The 23,047-nt window shown below is 40.5% G+C and overlaps 1 protein-coding gene across 3 annotated transcripts in view; it reads left to right on the top strand.

The window, feature by feature from the left end:
• Positions 1–1,906: 1,906 nt before the first annotated feature.
• WNT4 (Wnt family member 4) overlaps positions 1,907–23,047 on the top strand; it is a 56,549-nt gene continuing 35,408 nt past the window's right edge. For 2 of the 3 annotated variants that reach the window (XR_012679799.1, XM_075189884.1), the window contains exon 1: positions 7,747–8,370. Coding sequence is in view for 1 of the 3 variants with exons in the window: in XM_075189884.1 (XP_075045985.1) it covers positions 8,294–8,370 (77 nt within the window). In the remaining 2 variants the exon portion in view is untranslated. Of the gene's footprint in view, positions 2,086–7,746; positions 8,371–23,047 lie in introns of those variants that run through there. The other variant, XR_012679800.1, reaches the window with a different exon arrangement.

Genomic DNA, 23,047 nt, shown 5'->3' on the forward strand with positions numbered 1-23,047 from the left:
AGTAAATAGGCCCCATAAGGACATAACTAATGTGATAGCACTTTATTACAACTTGAAAAATCATCAAACAGTGGTGGGGAGCCAATGGGCCTGACCCGTGGGGCATGGGGGCATCGGTCCCCTGGGCCGCTCAGTTTGACACCAGACTTGGTGGCATAATGGTAGGACTGAACCGCCAGATGACATTGGAACCAATCTGTATAGGCGACAGCTGAAATAAATTAAATTAAATAAACTTCATTTTTTCTCCATTAGTAAATAAATTCATATGCTCTTATGATCATTATAAGACATGCTGAGACTTGCAGTTCCCCAACAGCTGAGGAGCCACTTATTGCCTAATGCCGTTCTTAATACCTGGTAAATAAATCTATAACACTTCAAGACTCAACTCAGCCTATTAGGAACATTTTAAAGGGAAAAAATGCAGGTGACCCAGTGGCCAAACCCAAGTCCCACTTTGGGACCGTCCCAGATTGCAGATGACCCTATTGCCCCCCAGCCCTGCCTGCCCATGTGCACAACTCACATGAACCTGCTATAATACGGTGTATTGGGAACGGTGTACCCTACGTTAAATTAGATGGATAATAAAAGTCAATGTTGTGAGGTGACTTCCAATGGTCTTTTTTTTTTTTTTTAGAGCAAGTTGTTTGTTTGAGGTGATCCTTACACCTAGGGGCGTATCACCTTCTGCAACAGTTACCAGGGTTGCCAACTCTGAAATGAAAAACAAGCAACCGCTAAGTGAAGAACAAGCCCAAACCAATCCTAAAAAGCCCAAAAAAGCCCAAAATTTATTATTTTTTATTTATGATACAAATATCAAGATAATATTAATAGTAATAGGATCTGCAGCAGTTTCTGCAGTTACAGTAACTAAAGATGAAGATTCAGGAGTTGTAGCTGCACTTTAGGGGGTTTGTTTTCTCTGTACACTACAATATATCCCGAGCTTTACATTATAATTACACACATCATGTTCTGTCTGGTCACATATATACTGTCCATATCTACTGCATACAACACAGACAGGTTCCCCCAGGAGGGGCCAACGCTGAAGTTTACCTACCAGCACCTGAGGTCACGCCCACGTAAGAGACCAGCAGCTTCCTTACACTGACTAAAGCGTTATTATACACAAGGCAATAAAGTTTTTTTTTTTTAAAAAAAAAAAAATGTTGTGAAGCCCAAAAACCCGCAACCCGCGACCACCAGAAAAACCCCGCAACTCTGAAAAAAAACAAACAAGCCCAATTCCGCTTGTTATAAGCGGAATTGGCAACTATGACAGTTATACCTCCAATCAGGAAACACTTTCACCATAAGTCATGTGACACAAGTGTCATCACCATATTTGTCACATGGTGATGACATCACCATGTGACAAATATAAGGCTGTATTTTACAGAATATTTTACATTTCACATTTATGTCCACATGTGTCTTATAACTTGATGATGATCCTACATGAACTTAAGCTGGGTACACACTACACTGTTTTCGCCCAATAATCGGCTCAAACAGCCGACATACGACCACTCGTTCAAAAGTCGGGTCAGTGTGTACAGTGACACGATGGTGGAAAGTCTGCCCAAATGGACGATTGTCGCCTCATTTGGTTGGTCGTACCGTTTAATATTTTCGTTCCAATCTCGTTTCCACTGTGTAGTGTGTATAAACCTCCGACCGATCCACAACAGTGAGTACGAAATTACAGTCATTGCTCACGACAACATGGCTGTAAAAAGTCGCTAAAGGGACGTCCGCTCTTCCCTTTATCGTCCTAAACAAGGCTAGTGTGTATGCAGTCCATGGACCGAGCGATCGGAACATCGATCGCATGTAAAATCGCTCGGCATAAAAAGTTGGTCGAAATTTCTGTAGTGTGTACCCAGCTTTAGAAAGCTTCATTCCAACCATCTGAAGATATTAGGCTTTTACTTTTTGCAGTAGAAATGCCTGACAATGAACATAATTGTATGGGGTTTTCCAGAAAGAAAAGCAAGATATAACATGATGAAAATACCAGCGAGAGCGTCTGACACACCAGGATTCCTTGGAGATGGGCTGGGATATCCTGAGGTACTTGAATTACTTAACTGAATATATTAGCTGTAAATAGGGTTCTATAATTAAAGCACTTCGAGGATGCCAGCAAAAAACTGAGTAGGAACCTGTACATTATGCAAATTAATATTTACTTTTGCATCCACCGCTCAAATAATGTCATGTTTCTAGAATTCCCTGAGGACAAAATAAACTCATGTTACAAAGATATCTGCGGAGGAGCACAGCGTAAGGATAATTTGGCTCAGGGGAGGTTGCAGATGCCGCATGCGGCAGTCTAAGGCGGTATGGTACTGCGGAGGCTTCCTATTGGTCTGTGGGGCCGCACCCCTTGATAACGCTATTAATCAGTGGAATGTGGCAGGTTTGTAGTTCTTGAACACTGCAGCCCTGAGAAAAACTGCTTCAGTGTGTAGTTCCTGGGACTCCGTACATATGCCCTGATAGGACAGCCTGCCCCTCTATATGTGGATTGTGTCACGTGGCCACACCCCCTGCTTGGTAGCGCCAAGGTTCACAACATTACATGGCTGGGCGGGTCCTGATGACACGAATCATGTCATGAAGCCCTGCCTCTGTCGGGAAACGGGAGGGTGTCTACTCTTTGGGAGACTAGGCAAGCATGACACAGTGGAAGCATCCATTTTGTGCGCTAGGCGCGAACGCGTCATTAAAACCCGCCCCCGCTATTCAATTACACCAACTTCGTCATTTTCTAGTAGGGGGTGGGGCTATGGGGATGTGACAATGTCACCACGCCCCCTCCTTCCCCGTCACATGACCTGTCCTCCGGTATCTCCTGGAGGACAGGTTATCAAAGTTAGCAAGTATTGACTAATATTCATAGATGTACAGGGGCAAACACAGGATTTGTAAGAGGGGGGTTTCCACACCACGCCACCAGTGGGCGTGGCCAGCATGCATGGGGGCGTGGCTATAATTTTAGACAGTGCTTGGCTGCTCTCCAACTCTTCCTATACCCATAATATACATGGGCAATGCTGCGTGTACTACTGTTAGGGGCACGCAGCTCTCCCTTTTCAAGCAGAGCCATGGGAGGCGGGGGCAGGGTCCAGCCACCTCAATTATACAGTGCTCCAGGCTTGGAGGGGGGTTTCCAGGCACTAGGAACGCCTATGTACTAGTGGTATGATAAATGCAATCTATCAATCTACTAGTAATCAGTACCATATTATTATATTAAGTCAGTAGGGCCTTTGATGGGATCTCCTGGGTGTAACCTGGAGAATAAAAACTATAGAAATGTTTTCACCATGGTTAATATAAATAATATGATGCCCTCAAAATTCATAGAACACTCCCAAGTGAATTTAAGCATGTCAAAATAAATAGCAAACCCTAATATTAATGTAAAACACTCCCAAATATTATTATTATTATTATTATTATTATTATGATTATCATCATAATTATTATTATTATCATTATATTTATTATTATTATTATTATTATTATTATTATTATTATTATTATTTTGCACCCTGATATTATTATAAGTCAAGACTCCTGTACATAATATCTTTATAAACATTAGTTATCATGTCACTGCTTATACTCAGTGTGTTGTGATGTCATCACTCCAGTGCTCAATAGGTCAACATACGCATTGTAATGAATAATTTGCCCCATATGGATATTATAAGTCACATTGGATTTCTGTGTCCAGCACAAAAGTCCTCGGGTTACAGCTTTGTGTATTAATTTGTCCACAGAACCTTTTTCCACAATAATTTACAGTAAGGAGTAAGTCATCATTAGTATTTTACTAATTGTATAATTTTAATATTCACCCTGCAATAAGGTAAATCCCTCAAATTTAAGAACAAACGTCTCCTAGTTAATATTAATTTCGACAAATAAGCAATAAATACAAAATGTATAATTAGCTCAAATTGAACCTTGAACATTCCGAAATAGTTTAACCCTTTCACTGCCAGAGGGTAGGTACTTGTGGGAACAGAAGGAGTTTCTTGGAATAACTTTTTATTTCACTGCTCTATCCAAACAGAGTGAGTATGTGCGAGTCTAGGCTGCAATATTTTTCTTAACACACATGTGGACTGAAATATGCAACTCACAAGACAATAGGTTAGAAACAACTATAATATATGCTTATTTCTCCACCAGAAGGAATTAGAAATATTAACAGCCATAACTTGCAAATAATTTATCAATTGGGGAATATGAGTTAAAAAAAAATGTTGCAAGGTGTTCCCTATTAATTTTACATTGCCCATGTAATCAGTATGGTAAATTACTAGACAATCTTGGTGAGCGCTCTCTCAAGGGGTTAATGCAGCTCCTATTACAATCTCAATATAATACACAAAAAAGGAGCGCAAAATATGAGTATGACTGGTATACCGATAATGCAGATGTATCAAGGAGATATTAAGATGTAGACAAACAAAACACGTGTTATGATAATGTTTACACTCTTTTGCGGTAGTACAGTCCTTCACACGAATAAACTCTCCGTGAACCTAAACTGCCCGAGCTTACCCTACTTCCCAGTAGAGATGTTGGTCTCAGAGGCGTTCCGTTCAGATCGGGTCCTCGGTCCGCAGCCTGTTTGCACACACGTTCCTCCTGTGTGTTTTTGCGGCTTCCCCTCAGCAATGGTTTACTATGCGTACGGTGTCCTGGTTAGGTAAAAATTTATAAAAAAAAATTGTGTATAGTATGGTACATTACATTTATGTCTGTAGGGCTCACTTACTAACACTGCATATATGGACAGCACAGTGGCTTAGTGGTTAGCACTTCTGCCTCACAGCACTGGAGTCATGAGTTCGGTTCCCGACCATGGCCTTACCTGTGTGGAGTTTGTATGTTCTCCTTGTGCTTGCGTGGGTTTCCTCCGGGTGCTCAGGTTTCCTCCCACACTCCAAAAACATACTGGTAGGTTAATTGGCTGCTATCAAAACTGACCCTAGTCTCTGTCTGTGTATGAGTGTGTGTCTATATTAGGGAATTTAGACTGTAAGCTCCAATGGGGCAGGGACTGATGTGAATGAGTTCTCTGTACAGCGCTGCGGAATTATAGTGACGCTATATAAATAAATGATGATGATATGAGAAAGAATTGTACTGAACCACAGCAACCAATCACTAATCAGCCTTTATCTGTCTACTGTGAGTTAAACAGTGAAATGAAATGTCTGATTGATGGGAAGAGGAGAGGGGAAGAGAGCGGAGCGCCAATCAAAAGCCCACAAAACAAAAACGAGTGGCATATTGTGCCAACAAGGTTATTATAATGAGACCAGCTTAACTTATTGGTTGTTATGTGAATGGTCAATAATAATAATTAAAAGCGGACATGGATAACTGCATGCCTGATACAGTACCTGCCACCATTTAGCACATACAACCTAGATGTGTGGCCATGCCATGTGGGGGAGTGCCATGTCTCCTTAGTGGGTGCCTAGCTTTTGTAATATAATAGGCCATCAATATAGGAGTGCTGCATTCAGGCTGTGAACCCCAAGCTCGGATCACGGGGGGGGCCCTCACGGGGGAATGGAGGCCCCCTTAGCCCAGGGGCCTCCATTCCCTTAATCCGGCCCTGCTGGTGGGGAAATATTACCAGAAAAATGAAGTGAGTTCATGTATGTACATGTGAATTCTACGTACAAAAGTGTCAATCTAATCATATGCATAACTTGTCATTTGAAATATTTAAAGAATAACACCCGTCAAAAAATTATATTGTCTAAAGAAATCACTATGCAACTTCCTGCAATAACTTCTGATACTTTGAAAAGGACATGTGTCTGAAATTGACACTTGAAACTCAGGAACACACTGTTTTTACCATTTAACAGATAGGTTGTGAATACAACCATGGAAACAATCAGTGCATTTCACAGCATGTGTCTGTGGTTACACATGTTGACAGAGAGTGTCAGTATTTACCAAACTGTCAATTCTCAATAACAGTGTGTTTCTGCGATTCAGCAAGTGATTTCAGGACCACACTGAGCATGCTCCTGCTATTACTCATGAATTTTAATAGCTCCTCGGAAGTTAGCTAACTTTATGCTAGCATGTAAAACGCTGAACACAGAAGAAGCTCTTCAACTGTAATACATAGTTCTGTTCTGTGTGCCTGCGAGCATAAAGGACATTTACTACAGCCTATGATTTCGGGGAGTGAACTTGGCGGGGAAGGGGCGTTTTGCCGTAGTGAATTTAAGTAAGGGCGCGCCAAACTCGAGCACAAGCTGTCACGTCCGGTTCAAGCTCTGGCCATCTCAAAGTTTTTCTGCCGTATCTTTTGCTCCAGCTAAAGGGATAGTTTAAGTCCCGATCACTAGTGAGGACAGGCTCATATGCATGCTATAACGTGTTTGCTATCAGGCGCAACTGTAAAAATGTATTTTATGCTCAGTAGACATTAACAACACTAATAAACGTATTTCAGGGAGAAAAAAAACAAAACAAAACAAAAAAAAACACTTTTTTTTATTTTATTGTTTTAACATCAATGCCTTCATCAGGTACCAATAATGCAAGATTTTTTTATTATTTTCCTGTGCATTCGGTGACAGGTACTGTTGAAATATATATAAGGAGGAGAAATCCCTTAGGGCTATATTTACTAAACTGTGGGTTTGAAAAAGTGGAGATGTTGCCTATAGCAACCAATCACATTCTAGCTGTCATTTTGTAGAATGTGCTAAATAAATGATAACTAGAATCTTGCTATAGGCAACATCTCCACATTTTCAAACCTGCAGCTTGATACATTTACACCTTAGACGTCTGCAGCTGGAAACGTGTAGCTTAGGAGGGTGACCTCAATATAGGCATAACCCTTACTATTATTACTTATGTGATGTTAAATACTTTTGTGCCAAAAAAGACAAAAGTATTATAGGAGTGATTCCTTTATTGGCTAACCAAAATGTTATTATTATTTTATTTTTAATTAGGCAATCAAGGTATCACTCCTATCATCATCATCATCATCATCATTTATATAGCACCACTAATTCAGCAGCGCTGTACAGAGAACTCACATCAGTCTTTGCCCCATTGGAGCTTACAGTCTAAATTCCCTAACACACACTACGGTCAATTTGTTAAACCGGAGCACCCGGATGAAACCCACACAAACACGGGGAGAACATACAAACTCCTCATAGACATGGGAATTAAACTCATGACCCCAGTGCTGTAAGGCAGGAGTGCTAACCACTTAGCCACTGTGCTGCCCTAAAAGTACTTTGACACGAAAGTATTTAACATTACATAGATTTTTCTGGTTAACACAGTATTGCAATAATAATACAAAAAAATATTTTTTGCTGTACATTTTGATTATTACTTATAAATGTCCAGCTAGATACTATAGCTGCAGCATGCACCCCCTGTGTAGACCCTGGTTTGCAGGAGCATTGAGCTGCTGTAGGTTACATATGTCTGTCCTCTTCTCCTGCCTGTCAGTGACTGAGTGGCCGCACACACACATCCAGCGCAATGAATGAAACCAGCGTGTACTACAAACTGCAGTCATTAGACAACTCCCCGCCCCACGGGGGGTGTCCCAGCTATGTAACCCCTCCCGGGTATATCCACCAGACCTGCCCCTTTCTCCTCCTCCCCTCTGCCCCCCCCCCTGTCTCTCCTTGTTGCTCCATCCCGGGATTCCTCCAGCTGAGCTGACATTCTGCGTCTGACCCAGGCAGGAGGCGCACTCACCGGGCACTGCTAGGACTGTCCATGCTGCGCTCTCTGCGCCCACTCCCGGCTGCTGTCACCAACTAGAGGTCGCTGTTACTGCTGCTGCCCTCCTATGCCACCTGCAGTGCCCCCATAAGGATCAGTGACAGCGGGCACCTCACCTCCCCTGCAGGTCCAGAGCTGGCACAGAAGGGACCACCAGACCCAGCTGTCTGGCAGCTTCATCCCTCTGGACATAGAGCTACCAAATAACTTCCCTACAGTCCTGCTCCTGTTACTCTTGTCTATCTGGAATACATAAAGCAAGGAGCAAGAGGAGACAAGATTTGGACATATCAGTGTCACTGAGCACAATTTTTCCTGGGATATTGACTATAAGGCAGAAGAGATTATTTATTTTTGTAACCACTGAGGAATTACAGCAACCTGTTGCCTATCTTTTATTTCTTCACATTATTTTATTTTTTATTTTTTTGGGGAATCCCCCCTCTCCCCCCGTCCCCAACTCATCAGGATGACCCCTGAGTACTTTTTGAGGTCCTTGTTGATGATGATTTTAGCTGTGTTCTCTGCAAATGCTAGCAACTGGCTGTAAGTTTAAACAAGTTTTATTTTCATTCTATTATCTAACAGAGCTATATAAACCCACCAGGGGGGTGGTTTATGGTTTTATTGTCCCACTGTGTTGCCGTGAAATATAATAATGGTCAATGGGGGGAGAAAAAACAGAACAGTGACCACGGTTTTAAATGCAGAACCACTTGAATTAAATTATCACTTAATAAAAAAAAATAGAAAAATAAATCTCACTTCATAATATATAGCAATAGAGTCCATGCCGGCTTGCACAAATTCTAATTAGCAGGTGTCCTGTCCCGAAAACTTCTGCAGGACTTTGTAGGCAGCAGAGCTAGCAATCCAATCACTTGTAATCTGTTATTATTAATGCATTTGACAGGTCTAGTCCCCGAATTTGCAGCAGTTGAGGTCTAGCTGAAAAGCAGAGTCTGGGGTCTTTTACTTTAAATACATGTAAGCAAGACCCTTGTGTTACAGCTGCAAAAAAAAGACAACCTATTCATACAACTAGCTGCCTCTTGTGCTGCTAAGGTTGTGCAAGAGATCTCAAGCAGCCCTCTACAATGCAAGGCATGGTACTTAGGAAGCTGGAAGCGTGCTAAGATTATTTTTGTTGAAGTGTGGTAAACTGAATCCGGCAGCCCTGAAAGTGATCCACTAAGACAGCGTGCAGCTCTGTTTACAATTAATCCCAATTTCCTTTACATATTATGCTGAAGTTTGCTGCCTTTATACCCCACTGTCTGCACATGCAGATTTTTTTTTTTGTGTATTAGAGCAACACAACAGGTGTGTTTTTGCAATGTTTCAGCAAGTTAGTCCTAATATTATTGCTATTTACACATGTCTGTCTGTTTTTTTATCCCTGTTCCAAACAGGGAAAATGTTCTGTTATAAATTAATTATTCTGTTACATTACATGTATAGTTCCTTAGGACTTAGCCTAGGAGGGCAAATTTTTGTCTTGCAGGTCTAAGAGATTTATCTGAGAGATTGGTGGTTTTATAACTCATTGTATCTTATGTGCTTTGCTACACAAGTGATTTTGAATGAATTTGTGGTCCCAATATCTCCAAACGTTACAATCTAATTGTCTCTCATGAATTTTAGGCAATTAGGGACTTATGTTAAGTTGGAGGCAAATTGCGTTTCTCTGGCGCAAAATACGCTTTTTTGTCTTTTACATCTGAGTACGCGCACACGCCACTATTTTCGGAAATAGCGTTTTGGGCGCTTGCCCAGGAGTAAAAAAAAAAAAAAGTATATTGTAAATATAGAAAATCCATTTACCTTCAATTTAACATAAGCCCCTTGATCTCCTCTGTACAGTTTATTAGGAAAAGTTATTAATCCGTCATTCGTGAGATTGTAAGCGATTTTTAGGCAGTAAATCCTCATTGAAATAGAGAATATAGGAATTTTCTTGAGATTGATCACATTAACTTTGTGGAATGTTACATTGTATTGATAAGCGATTAATTTAATCGCAGAGACTGGAATATCGGTGTAACCCTAGTTTAAGATAAGTCTAATAGAGTTTCACCAGAGAAATCAATGAAAATAGCAAATGCTTATATTAAAGGTTTAGCAGTAGATTTGGGAAGGATGAAGGTGCAGAGGCAACTAAGTATTAAACCACTATCAACATTATTTAGGGAGATTGTGAAGCTAAAGTGTGTGTGTGTATATGTGTGTGTGTATGTATATATATATATATATATATATATATATATATATATATATATATATATATATATATATATATATATATATATATTCTATCCATATATCTATCCATATATCTATATCTATCTATATCTATATATATATTCTATCCATATATCTATATCTATATATATTCTATCCATATATCTATTTATATCTCTCTCTTTTTTATATATATATATATATATATATATATATATATATGAGAGAGATTTTCTGTAATGGTTTGTACATTATATATATTCGGAATTGCTGCATATAATAATTAAGTTATAATAATAATTAAGTTGCATACTTTTTGCATTGCACTTGATGCACAATATAGTTGATGTTCCTTTCATGGATACAGTTGCACACTCTACTTCTAAGTTCATTCATAACAGGTCTGTTTGCAAAGTAAATTACTAGTAATGACTGAGAGTCACATTATCAAGTTAATCCAGATGGGAAAAAAGTACAATCTTTGGTTATTAAGTTGAATACGAGGATTGACAAGCAGGGGACTGCTGTCATCATTGATGGGGAAACAGTGTGGGATCATTGTATGGATAACTTCAATGAAAACTTTTTGTTAGTTTAAGAAATGTAGCTCGAGGTTGGGCTTCCAAATATTCTAGGGCCAACAAGGCATAGTAACTGACCCCTAGTGGTGATTTATTTTATACAATTCTCTTTTCCTTATTTTATTTCTATGCATTCTCAAAACTGGAGCCGTTTAAATAATGCCAATACTTACCATGTAATATTAGGCATTTCTTCCATTTAAACCAAGCTTAGGCAAGGTGTGGCTCTCCGCTAGTTATGGGACTATAAGACCCAGCATGCCCTGCCAGCCAGAGGCAGGCTGGGAATCCTAGCACTTGTTGTTCCACACAACTGAAGAGCCTTGGGTTGCCTACTTCTGGGGGAGACTATTAAAACTATTATTTATTGAAGGTAAAAAAAAATGCAATTCAAGAACGGTGCAAAAAAATGTGCATTGAATAAATGCTAAATAAAATCTGCTACGTAAATTGAAATATAATACGAAAGTTATTAGAGATATTCTTAACTGTGTATTGTAGGTCACTGATGTATCCTCAGGGAGGTTTGCTCAAGTGCAAATGAAGCCTGTCAGTTTTGTATTGCTGATAGAGTAATCTGACCTCTAATATACATTTCATGGAGCTAAAATTGAGATTCACCCATAGTACTGGGTCACTGAAAATATTACTGCTTGAATCTACATTTAGAATTGTTTGCAATTCATAATGACCCAAAAGGTTAGCAACAGCCACCCCCTGCAAAATATCCACTATTGTCCCAAAACAGAGCATTCAATAATAATGCATGATATGTTTATAGATTGCATTTCTACCAAGTACAGTTTTCTTTAGAAATTGTGCAATTCAGTATAATGTATTATCAAAATATTATGAAACATATGTTCTATGAATCCTCATTTCAGAAATGTTTGTAGAATCACCTATTTAATTCTGTGCAGATTAATCAGTCTATTAAATGGCAATATATTCTTATTTATAATTACATCCTGATAAACTGCATTATCACAATCTTTTTTTTTTTTTATGCTAGATGTGCTTTTTGTTTTCTTTTTATTCAATCTTTTTTCAAATTTGGCAATTGCCTAAGCAGACATCCTCTTAAACTTTTTAGCGTTGAAAAGTATTTTTTTTTTGTCTTAACCCTAGAAGCATTGAAAATGATTAACTAATTGTAACCAGTTATTCTTGAAGTTTGGCCTCATTAGTAATCCAGTGGTGGTCCTGTAAATATAAACGTCCCTTGCAATCATGTTTAATTAGTGTTTTTTGGATGAAAGTTTACACTATTTAATTCAGTTTAGCAAGATCTTATTTTTTTTTTTATTTTTTTTTTTATTGAAGAAAAAAAAAATCTGGACAGCAAATTGTGGTGTCAGCTAAACAGACGCTTATTAAATCACAGTGAAAACGTTTAAAATCTCTATTATAAACAGCGTGATTGCTGCAATATCAATGAAGCAAATCGCTTTGGATTAACGCAGGCAAAGCTGGAAAGTATTTTTATGTTACAGAAAAGGTCAATGCTCAGTTGTACATTTTTTTTTCCTTTTTGTATAAAATCTGTATATACAACAAAGGAGACATATGATAAGATAATTGGGGGCCCGTATTGTACCAAGCCATAATCCCTTGGGTGAAAATAGTTGACATTAAACAGCACATAAAAAGATAAATTATTGGTGACATTTATTAGGTATATCTATCTTTCAATACTAGCAGAATTCCCCCATACGAGTTTAAGGGAGTGTGCACAATAGACTCTTAGCAGGTATACAGCCCTCTTCTTGTCTTTTAATGGCTCTTTTTACTTATTACTAATACCCTCTTAGTTTACAATTTCTCTCCATTCATCTACCTCCCCCTCTTCTCTTCAGTTTCTCCCTTGTTAATATGTAACCAAGCATTTTTCAAAAAGAAAATCATGCGTCCGTCTTCATTGTACAGTCCGCTGGATTGGGCAAATTTGCAATACAGTCTTTCATTTCATAACAGTGCTTTAAACATACACATTGTATTGTTCATTCACTGTTACTGAATATCTGGTGACTGATGATTGCATAGCAAAGAAAGCCTCAATAGCTTATTTGTTGTTATTTGATGGTGTTGTGACGTTTTGTGTAGCTCATTTTGTAGATTACAGGTTTATTTATATAATAATATTTATATATTTTTATAAATCATATCATTACTGGGTTTTTTGGTTGGTTGGAAATTCTGATGTTTATTGAAAAGTTGCATAGCTGTAAAACAAAAAGCTCATTTGATAGTATTTTGTATACTAGTAATATTCTTGCAGAATATAGGAATATGATGACGTGAAAATGTATACTGGCCAAGGTTAAAGAGGCAGTAACCGATATCAACCAATCATACATTAGCTTTCATAATTGATATTGCTCCGATCTAATTGCTGATTGGTTGGTTTAGGATATTGCATTTAGTATAAGGAAATCATATCTTTGATAGGCTTATATAAGATAACCTTTGTTTGTGAATTTGTTAGGATAGGATACAAGTCCTATTCATGTCAATAGGATGTATTAATAATTAGTGGTTAGCACTTCTGCCTCACAGCACTGGGGTCATGAGTTCAATTCCCGACCATGGTCTAATATGTGTGAAGTTTGCATGTTCTCCCCGTGTTTGCGTGGGTTTCCTCCGGGTGCTCCGGTTTCCTCCCACACTCCAAAAACATACTGGTAGGTTAATTGGCTGCTATCAAAAAATTGACCCTAGTCTCTCTCTGTCTGTGTGTGTATGTTAGGGAATTTAGACTGTAAGCTCCAATGGGGCAGGGACTGATGTGAATGAGTTCTCTGTACAGCGCTGCGGAATCAGTGGCGCTATATAAATAGATGGTGATGATAATTTTAGTTTGAGTGGGGTAATGGTTACTGAGGGTCTACCTGGTATTGTGCTGTCTGTGTGATGCCTGTAGGGGTGACAGGAGACCGGAGCGTGACAGCCGGCTAATCCATTATATGGATCTTGAAAGGTGCTGTCGTCACAATCCCTACAGGACAGAGGTGGACAGAGCCCTCTGAAATATCTCACTGATAGCTCACATACACTGTGTAATGCACCCTGCTGCCTGAGACTGTGTGATTTGTTTTATTTCAAAGTAAAATATAATCTGCTTACAAGCACGGTCTATTTATTTTATTGCTCTAGAAATGCTCAGTAAAGCATAAAACCACACGCCATTCCGTATAGAGAAATCCACTATACTACGTATATTTTGTCGTTGTATCTTGTTTGATTGTGCAAGCTTATATAAAGTATCCTGGAAACAATAGAACACTGCCACTCGGTGGCTGTTACGAGACATTATCGCTCTCTCTCGCTTGTCGTTAAAAGGATTTCCGCCTTCAGATTATTTAACCTAATTGCTTTGTTCATCCCCTGCTGCAACTTTTAGTAACTACATTGTTTTACCGTTCTTGCGTCCTTCTATGCTGAGTAACAATGTCTTATTGCTATCAGACGCAGTTTGTTTTTGTAACCATGGGATTTATTCCAAAGACGTTCGCTGGGTGTCTGGGTACGTTAGAGTGGTACCCCATGAAGTGAGCATAGCTTAGCAGCGCTGTCTCTCAGGTTAATGAAAACAGTCGGCTCTGCCTGATGGCAGAAGTACGAGGAAATGGGCAGTCGGTGCAAAGGGAATGCAATGAAGTTAGTACAAATTACAGGAAGGCGTGCGTAAGCCAATCATTTAAAGTCCTCTAAATGTGGACAAGCCCGCTGGCGAGCAAAACTTTGAACCAAGTGACTTTAAATGTAAGTCGGAGAGTTATTTACTCAGAGTGTGTGTGCATATAAATATATATGGACATTTAGAAGTCATGGTATGAAAATGGAATTGAAATACAAGGGAATGGAATTTGATAGCTTTAAAATGAATGCTGCAGGAGAATCGGTGGTATGGCATACCACCGTATACACCCCCATTTCGACCACTATATCTATATCGTCATCATCGTTTATTTATATAGCACCACTAATTCCGCAGCGCTGTACAGAGAACTCGCTCACATCAGTCCCTGCCCCATTGGAGCTTACAGTCTAAATTCCCTAACACGCACAGACAGACACACAAACTATAGTTAATTTGATAGCAGCCAATTCACCTACCAGTATGTTTTTGGAATGTGGGAGGAAACCGGAGCACCCGTAGGAAACCCACACAAACATGGGGAGAACATACAAACTCCACACAGATAAGGCCATGGTCAGGAATTGAATTCATGACTTTAATTTCATGCTGGGGTGGTTTGGAGAAGTTAATTGAATGTGGGGCTGAGTTTGGGGAGAAGGGCTATTTATTAAATGTGAATATGAATTATTTAATGCCGGGGATGGTTGTGGGAAATGGTTATATTTATTGAACATAAGTGCTATTAGTTTATTTCTGGAGCTGTTTGGAGGGTGGGAAATGGGTTTATTTATTAAATGGGATACTATTATTTTAATGTTGCGGCTAGAGGGATGCCTTATTATTTAACATGGGTGCTATTGATTCAATGCCAGGGCTGGTTGGAGTTTTCTAAATATCATGTACCCATTTCTTTTCCCAAATAGGACCCCCAACATTCCAGGATCCAGATAAGCAGCAACTGAGCTAAATTATTAAATGAGCTAAATAATTAATTGTAGACCAAATAATACATATGTTCGACAGTTACGTCTGCATACCTCTAGAATTGTGAGGATAATGAGAATATATATATATATATATATATATATATAATTACATATATATATAATTACATGAAGGCAGTAGCCTGTATGTCTTCCATTGAAGAATCCAGTAGATCAATGCGTTAACTCGTAATATTCTTCCCCACTTTAGTAAGTGACAAGGTAAGGGATCTCCTATGTTTACATTAATCAGCCCTTGACTAAATTTAAACCTCTTTTAATTCCCACTCCTCCTCTTCCAAGACGACTTGTTTTATTGTAACTCTATAACAGGGTGGAATAGGATCCTTAGATTACAGTGTACGGTTTGTCTCGTCTTTTATGGTCCTTTTGACTATAATAATCACTTAACCTTTGCTCCTGCGGTTTATGTGTCCATAAAGCCACTCATCTAGAGAATTAGTGTATATCTGGGGGTGCTGTATCATTTATGTATAAACCATTGTGGTTTACAAGGCCATTATATGACGTTAGCATACATTTTGGAGTTACAATTGCTTAAGTAAACATCAAATACAGATGTCAGATTTATGGTCAACCAAGCTTAATTTTACTCCGAAACTGTACATATCTACTGAGCGTGCTTGTAATGTGTAAACACCCATAATATTACATAATGTGACCACTGTTTACACTTGCATTAGTTTTTATTGCATGTTTTTCCATTGTGTCATAGATCCTACATGATGAGTAATATGACATTAGTGATGGTTCAGGAAGACTAAAAAAACAGTGCAAAAAATGTACAAATTCTTTAGAGATCACCTGTCATCTACACATAGCATTTGGGGGGAGGGGTGCGGATTGCTCAAGCAGTCTTTATGAATGCAGGCTATTAATTTACTTGGAGCCAGTGACATCACTGAGACCGCGACCTATCGGTTCACTAGGAGCCAGTGACATCACTGAGACTGCGACCTATCGGTTCACTAGGAGCCAGTGACATCACTGAGACCGCGACCTATCGGTTCACTAGGAGCCAGTGACATCACTGAGAGCGCGACCTATCGGTTCACTAGGAGCCAGTGACATCACTGAGACCGCGACCTATCGGTTCACTAGGAGCCAGTGACATCACTGAGACCGCAACCTATCGGTTCACTAGGAGCCAGTGACATCACTGAGACCGCAACCTATCGGTTCACTAGGAGCCAGTGACATCACTGAGACCGCAACCTATCGGTTCACTAGGAGCCAGTGACATCACTGAGACCGCGACCTATCGGTTCACTAGGAGCCAGTGACATCACTGAGACCGCGACCTATCGGTTCACTAGGAGCCAGTGACATCACTGAGACCGCGACCTATCGGTTCACTAGGAGCCAGTGACATCACTGAGACCGCGACCTATCGGTTCACTAGGAGCCAGTGACATCACTGAGACCGCGACCTATCGGTTCACTAGGAGCCAGTGACATCACTGAGACCGCGAACTATCGGTTCACTAGGAGCCAGTGACATCACTGAGACCGCAACATATCAGTGCACTAAGAGCCAGTGACATTAGTAATGTGACTGCTTCCTACTGAATTGGCAGGTTGCATTTTCATGAAAAACGGATTAGCCTGTAAAATGTCTGCATCCACTGTGCACAGACAACAGGAACACTTTAAAGGACGCATTTATCCTGCCACCAATTGTTTAACATTTATTGGTTAATTTACTAGGATGGTAATTAATTAGATTTTTATATGTCTAAAATTCGAAACTATTGGACTTTATCGTTTAGGGGCTGATGCAGAGTTGTCTGCATTTGCTCCACAAATCTCATGCGCAATTTGCATCTACTTTAAAAAAAAATGCCTGCATGCCTTCTGTCATCGCATGCCTACATGCCTTCTGTCATCGCACGCCTACATGCCTTCTGTCATCCCACGCCTACATGCCTTCTGTCATCCCACGCCTACATGCCTTCTGTCATCCCACGCCTACATGCCTTCTGTCATCCCACGTCTACATGCCTTCTGTCATCCCACGTCTACATGCCTTCTGTCATCCCACGTCTACATGCCTTCTGTCATCCCACGTCTACATGCCTTCTGTCATCCCACGTCTACATGCCTTCTGTCATCCCACGTCTACATGCCTTCTGTCATCCCACGTCTACAAGCCTTCTGTCATCCCACGTCTACAAGCCTTCTGTCATCCCACGTCTACAAGCCTTCTGTCATTCCATGCCTACATACCTTCTGTCATCGCATACCTTCTGTCATCGCATACCTTCTGTCATCGCATGCCTTCTGTCATCGCATGTCTACATGCCTTCTGTCATCGCATGTCTACATGCCTTCTGTCATCGCATGTCTACATGCCTTCTGTCATCGCATGTCTACATGCCTTCTGTCATCGCATGTCTACATGCCTTCTGTCATCGTATGTCTACATGTCTTCTGTCAGAGATAACGAGCTGGAAGGAAGAGACACCCAGGAGAGAGGTCTATGTCTCCTTTCTCTGCACCTAGTTGAGCCGACCTGTTACCGCCTCCTACACGGTTAACCTGTGACCACCAGTCCCGGCACAGAGAGGCACGGCACCATATCCGTTCCGTAGCTCATCCCTTTCATATTTACCGCGACTACTGCCTACAATAGGAACAGCGCCATGAGGGACGGGCAGCGGTGATGTGACAGGCAGAAGAGGGGGAGGGACAAGAGGACGCTATTACACAGGGAACATGGTGACAGGCAAATAGCAGTATTCCACCTTAGCGTTGCCACCTGTATCTGTCAACACTCTACACCACTGTATCCCAACTCCAGTCCTCTGGTACCCCTAACAGTGCAGGTTTTCCAGGTACCACTTGTGAATCTTTCAAAATGTCTCCGTTAGTAATGAATACACCTGTGCTCCAGCAAAGAGATATGGAAAACATGGACTGTTAGGGGTCCATGAGGACTGGAGTTGGGAATGACTGCTCTACACTCTAAACATTGCATCATACAGCAAACCCCTGCATACTGGGAACACCCCACAAGAACTGCTGTTTTGGAGATGCTCTGACCCAGTGGTCTAGACATCACAATTTGACCCTTGTCAAAGTGGTTCCGGTCCTTACATTTGACCATTTTTCCTGCTTCCAACATATCAACTTCAAGAGCTGACTGTTCACACACAGCAACACATAACGTAGCCACAGACGGGTCAGAGTGTCCATGCAGACCTCTGTCCACCTCTGAAAAAACACCAACAGAATGGAATTATGGACCAGAACTGGACCATGGAACAGTGGAAGAAGATGGCCCGTTCTTGCTCAAATTGGGTGGCACGTGTGTCCATATGGGGCAGCCAGTTTTCACTGGAGTCTAAACTAATAATAAAGTGGACGTTTCGCCTACTCACAGTGGAAGTGTCCATTCTGTGGACTGAACTAATCTTCATGAGAATGTAGTCTATCAATCGACTAGTAACCCGTACCTCATAAATATCAATTAGGCCTTATGAATATTAGTCAGGAGGGGCCTCACTTATGGTATAGGGAATTGTTAGGCTGCATAGCGTTCAACCCATAAGTGCATCGAATATGTCGGTGACAGATCCAGTTAAATTATATTGAGAAGACATCATTGGTGTCATTGCTTCGTAGTGAATTGATAGGACACATTTTCAAAATGGTTTGATAACTGGTATAATTTAACTCCATTTACCCAAAAGACAAAGGGTGGATGTAACTTGCGCACAACTTTCTTTTTAAAAAAAGAGCACAGAGCTTGTGCGTTGTTCCAGCGATATTCAAATAAAAGCTTTTCTCAAGATACGTTTTGATTTGAGTCTGGGTGGAAATTTGCTCTGCCTAAACCAGGCCTGTCCAACCTGCGGCCCTCCAGATGTTGTGAAACTACAAGTCCCAGCATGCCCTTCCAGCTATCAACAGGTTGTCTACTGGCAAAGCATGCTGGGGTTTGTAGTTTCACAACACCTGGAGGGCCGCAGGTTGGACAGGCCTGGCCTAAACGTTACTTGACGTAAACGTTACTTGGCGTATGTAGGTACAGACAACAGACTGCAGTATGCACATATCTGTTCACCAACAGCTCACATCAGAACACATAAAAGAAAATTCTAAAATAAATGACCAACTTGTAACAGTATATTCATTAATAAAAATATGGATTGGAAAAATAAATGATTTAAATACATTAAATACATGACTAAAATGCTTTTAATGTGTACTGTACATGCAATGCGTTTATATTACAGATGCTCACTGACCCCCGTGAACTGGTTTTGGATCTGGATAAGCTTCATGTTTTGGTTTTGGTTTTGGCAAAACCGCCCTCGTGTGTTTTTGGTTTTGGATTTTTTAGAAAAAATCCTAAAATATGCTAAAATCAAATATTTTTGCTCTTTTTTTTGTTCCTACATTATTATTAACCTCAATAACACTAATTTCAAGCCATTTGCAGTCCATTTTGACCACCTCACAGGTCACAATATTATTTTCATACACTTTCGGACAAATACTGCAGCGACCTGGCTGGATGGTAAGCGACAGAGCAATGACACAAACACACGGCAGTTCCTAGCACATCTAGGACACATTGGCACACAGCAGTGGCAGGAAAGATAAATGGTGCAAGATGGAATTGTCCTTGGGCCCGCCCTCTCACCCACCGTTATGCTGGATCTTAAAAAGGAATCCAAAACTCGCAAGATCCGAGATCCGACGACGTAACAAAGATGTTTTGCCTCGTTTTCGATTCCGAGGGCGCGCAAAAGTGCCGAGCCGAGCCGGTACTCGGATCCCCTAAGTTCGGGTGTGTTCGGTTCTCGAGAACCGAGCCTGAGCATCATCATAGTTTATATAGTCAATCTTACTTTCATACGCATGTTCCGTGCTAGCTAGTGGCACGCATACGTGTCATTTTTAAAACAAAAAAAGGCTTAGTCATCACTATCTGTCGGCAATTACTCCTACCCTGTAGTTCGTGCGAGTGATACGACTGAAACCAGACATAATCACGAGAAACCCAGGACTTGAATTGACCGCTTCTGTGCCGGAGGGTCCTTACGTTAAAAGGCCTATGTTCATCCTCCTCGTACCGCCACTGTTCCACGTCGTAGGCAGCAGCAAGTGTCATTTGTGTTCAGACATGAACTGCATTCAATTGATTCATTGGCGTTTCTGCGCTGAGCACACAGCTATATCACGCAAGATACAGCAAACGGACTCCCAGCCAAACATGAACCAGACCCAAAGCGTTTCAGTAAGGAATCATCTCATTATTGAAAGTAGCTTTCTCGGAAGCTCGGGGTCTCTGGTTTCCACAGCCGTTGTCAGCAATATTCAAAGATATTCCAGCTTTCACCAGTATGACAGTAAAGATGATGTATCATTGCACAATGTACTATAAGTAGCTGGTATCTGTCACCTGTATTTCAGCACTCACTTGTTTAAATGCTATGTATGTTATGACACTGGTACATTGGTCTCACTTCATTAGTACACAAGATTCTAGAATACCACTCTGCACTCATAGAATCCGTAATCCACCCGTACATGTTGAAACTTGCACAATAATTAACAGGAAATGTTTATAATGTCCATATTTCTCTTAATATATAAGTCCATTCATGAAAGTATTGCCGGCTTTTTATCGTCACAATTTACATAGGAACGTGTTTTAATATAACACATGGACTTCGTTGGACAGTACCGAGTTTCGGGAGCTACGTTTTGAGGTGCTGCAAAGGGAAGCAGCAAATGAGGAGGGGGGCAGTTTGGGTAGTATGGTAGGTGGGCATTAGCACGGTGGGGGCCAGTGTGCCATTATATTGTTCTCTGGGATGTTGGGGGGGGGGGGGGGGGGTATGAAAATATATCTGCAAAGAAAATATCTAAAAAATGTTGTACTTGTGCACCGTTCTGTTTTTGTATAATTTTCAAAGCAAAAAATATCAATTATTAATATATTAAAATGTTTCAATAAATTGATAGATATTAAGGAGGGACTGTACCCAGGTTCTAAAATGAATATTTTTGTTCTCCTGTCTGAAGTGAGAAGTATATCATATACTACAGATGATAAATGCATGGGTACAGTGTTTGCTATAAATACATACTTTTCTACTTTCCTAGAATCTTCGGGGGAGACTCACGAATTTTGGGAAGTCCGTCAGGACTCCTGGGAAAGAAGGTGATATGCCATACTACTATCCACCCTACCAGATTGTCCTAAAGACCCCAGAATTCCAAGTAGGTCTCCCTACCCGTATAGCAAGCCATCGTCCGTATACTGCCCATTTCCTAGTGAAGTAGCCACGATGGAAGCCTCCATGACACGGGGTCAAAATGACGCGTTTCACCACGCCACACTCTCTCCGTCCTCGCACTTCACCTTAAAAAGTTGTCAAGTATGGCATACTCAACTTCCTGGTGAAGTGGGCGGGACAGAGGCCGCTTTGACGCGATTCGCCACAAAGCAGGTCATTTTTACCCACCACCCCCATGGCACAATGATGCAATCGTGACACTCCTCTTCGAGGGGCGGGGCCAAAATGGCTCCATTCTCTAGTTTACATGTACTTGTGTATTTACCGCTAATTCCAGGATTGGTTGCTAAAGACACATGCTTGCATTCAGCACAGGACTGGGATTTCCCACTTGATGCATTTTTGCTTTATTAATATAGATAAATTGTTTAATGAAATATATGACCATCAGAGATGCGCTCAGTCTGTCTTTGTTCATTGTAACTGCAGTGGTCATTGCATTGCTTACTTAAAAAGCAGTAATCCTCTTTTTAAGCATTAGCCTTGGTAAATAGAGCATGACATGAAACTTACCCTGTCCTGGGGATGGAATTTAAAGTTACATTAGGGAGAAATCTGTTTGTTTTATAGCATCAACTGTTAACACACACGTCACTTATGTTCATGTGATGATTGTGATAATATAGCAGGTAATGAAAGACCGGAAAGTGGAATTATCTACATAGGATTATTTTTTTTTATTATAGTAAGAATAAAATCATTGCAATGTTATAAAAAAAAAAAATATCACGTCAATAAAACATAAAAAGATAATCCTGTAATCTTACACAGGATGCACAATGGTGATCGTTTTTCTACTATATGTTTCTTTAATTGGTAAAAGTGGTTCTGTGTCAGTGACAACTAGACTGACATAGTTTTGTATCTAAAATCTTTTAGAGTGATGACGAAAAGCAATTTTAGTCATGCCTGGTAGTGGGCAAATCATTTCACTTGACGAGTGTAGTGATGGATTGATATGTTAAAGGTTTGCGTTCTATATTTGTGTCTACAGTTGTAGCCATATTGTGCTTTCTGCAGACTAGGAGAAGCTACTCTCCTAAAATTGGGAATGAAATTAGGACACATGCTGCAAGCTGTAATTTTTTTGACACTGCCCTAAGGCCTCATTGTGTGTGTTTGGAATAAGTAACTTCCGGTTCAAAGTCTAACTTAATGGACCAGTAAACCATCACTTCGTCATGTTACCCCAAAGCAAAACAGGGGGGGGGGATGCAGAGTCATTATGCATAGTGTATCTTGTGTGCAATCATTCTGTAGATGCCCATAAAGGGACTTGCACAATTCTGACACTTTCACCCACCTCCACTGGGAGAGACAGGACTAGGGGCCCATGGAGATATTATGGCCCACTGCACGGGGTACTAGTTCCGCCTCTGGTTCTGATATAGGCCAAGTACAGGAAAGATGTGTTTGTGCAAACTCTGTTGGTTCAAAACCGCATCT

Source organism: Mixophyes fleayi, chromosome 11, assembly GCF_038048845.1.
Source record: "Mixophyes fleayi isolate aMixFle1 chromosome 11, aMixFle1.hap1, whole genome shotgun sequence".
In the NCBI taxonomy this organism is placed as follows: Eukaryota; Metazoa; Chordata; class Amphibia; order Anura; family Limnodynastidae; genus Mixophyes; species Mixophyes fleayi.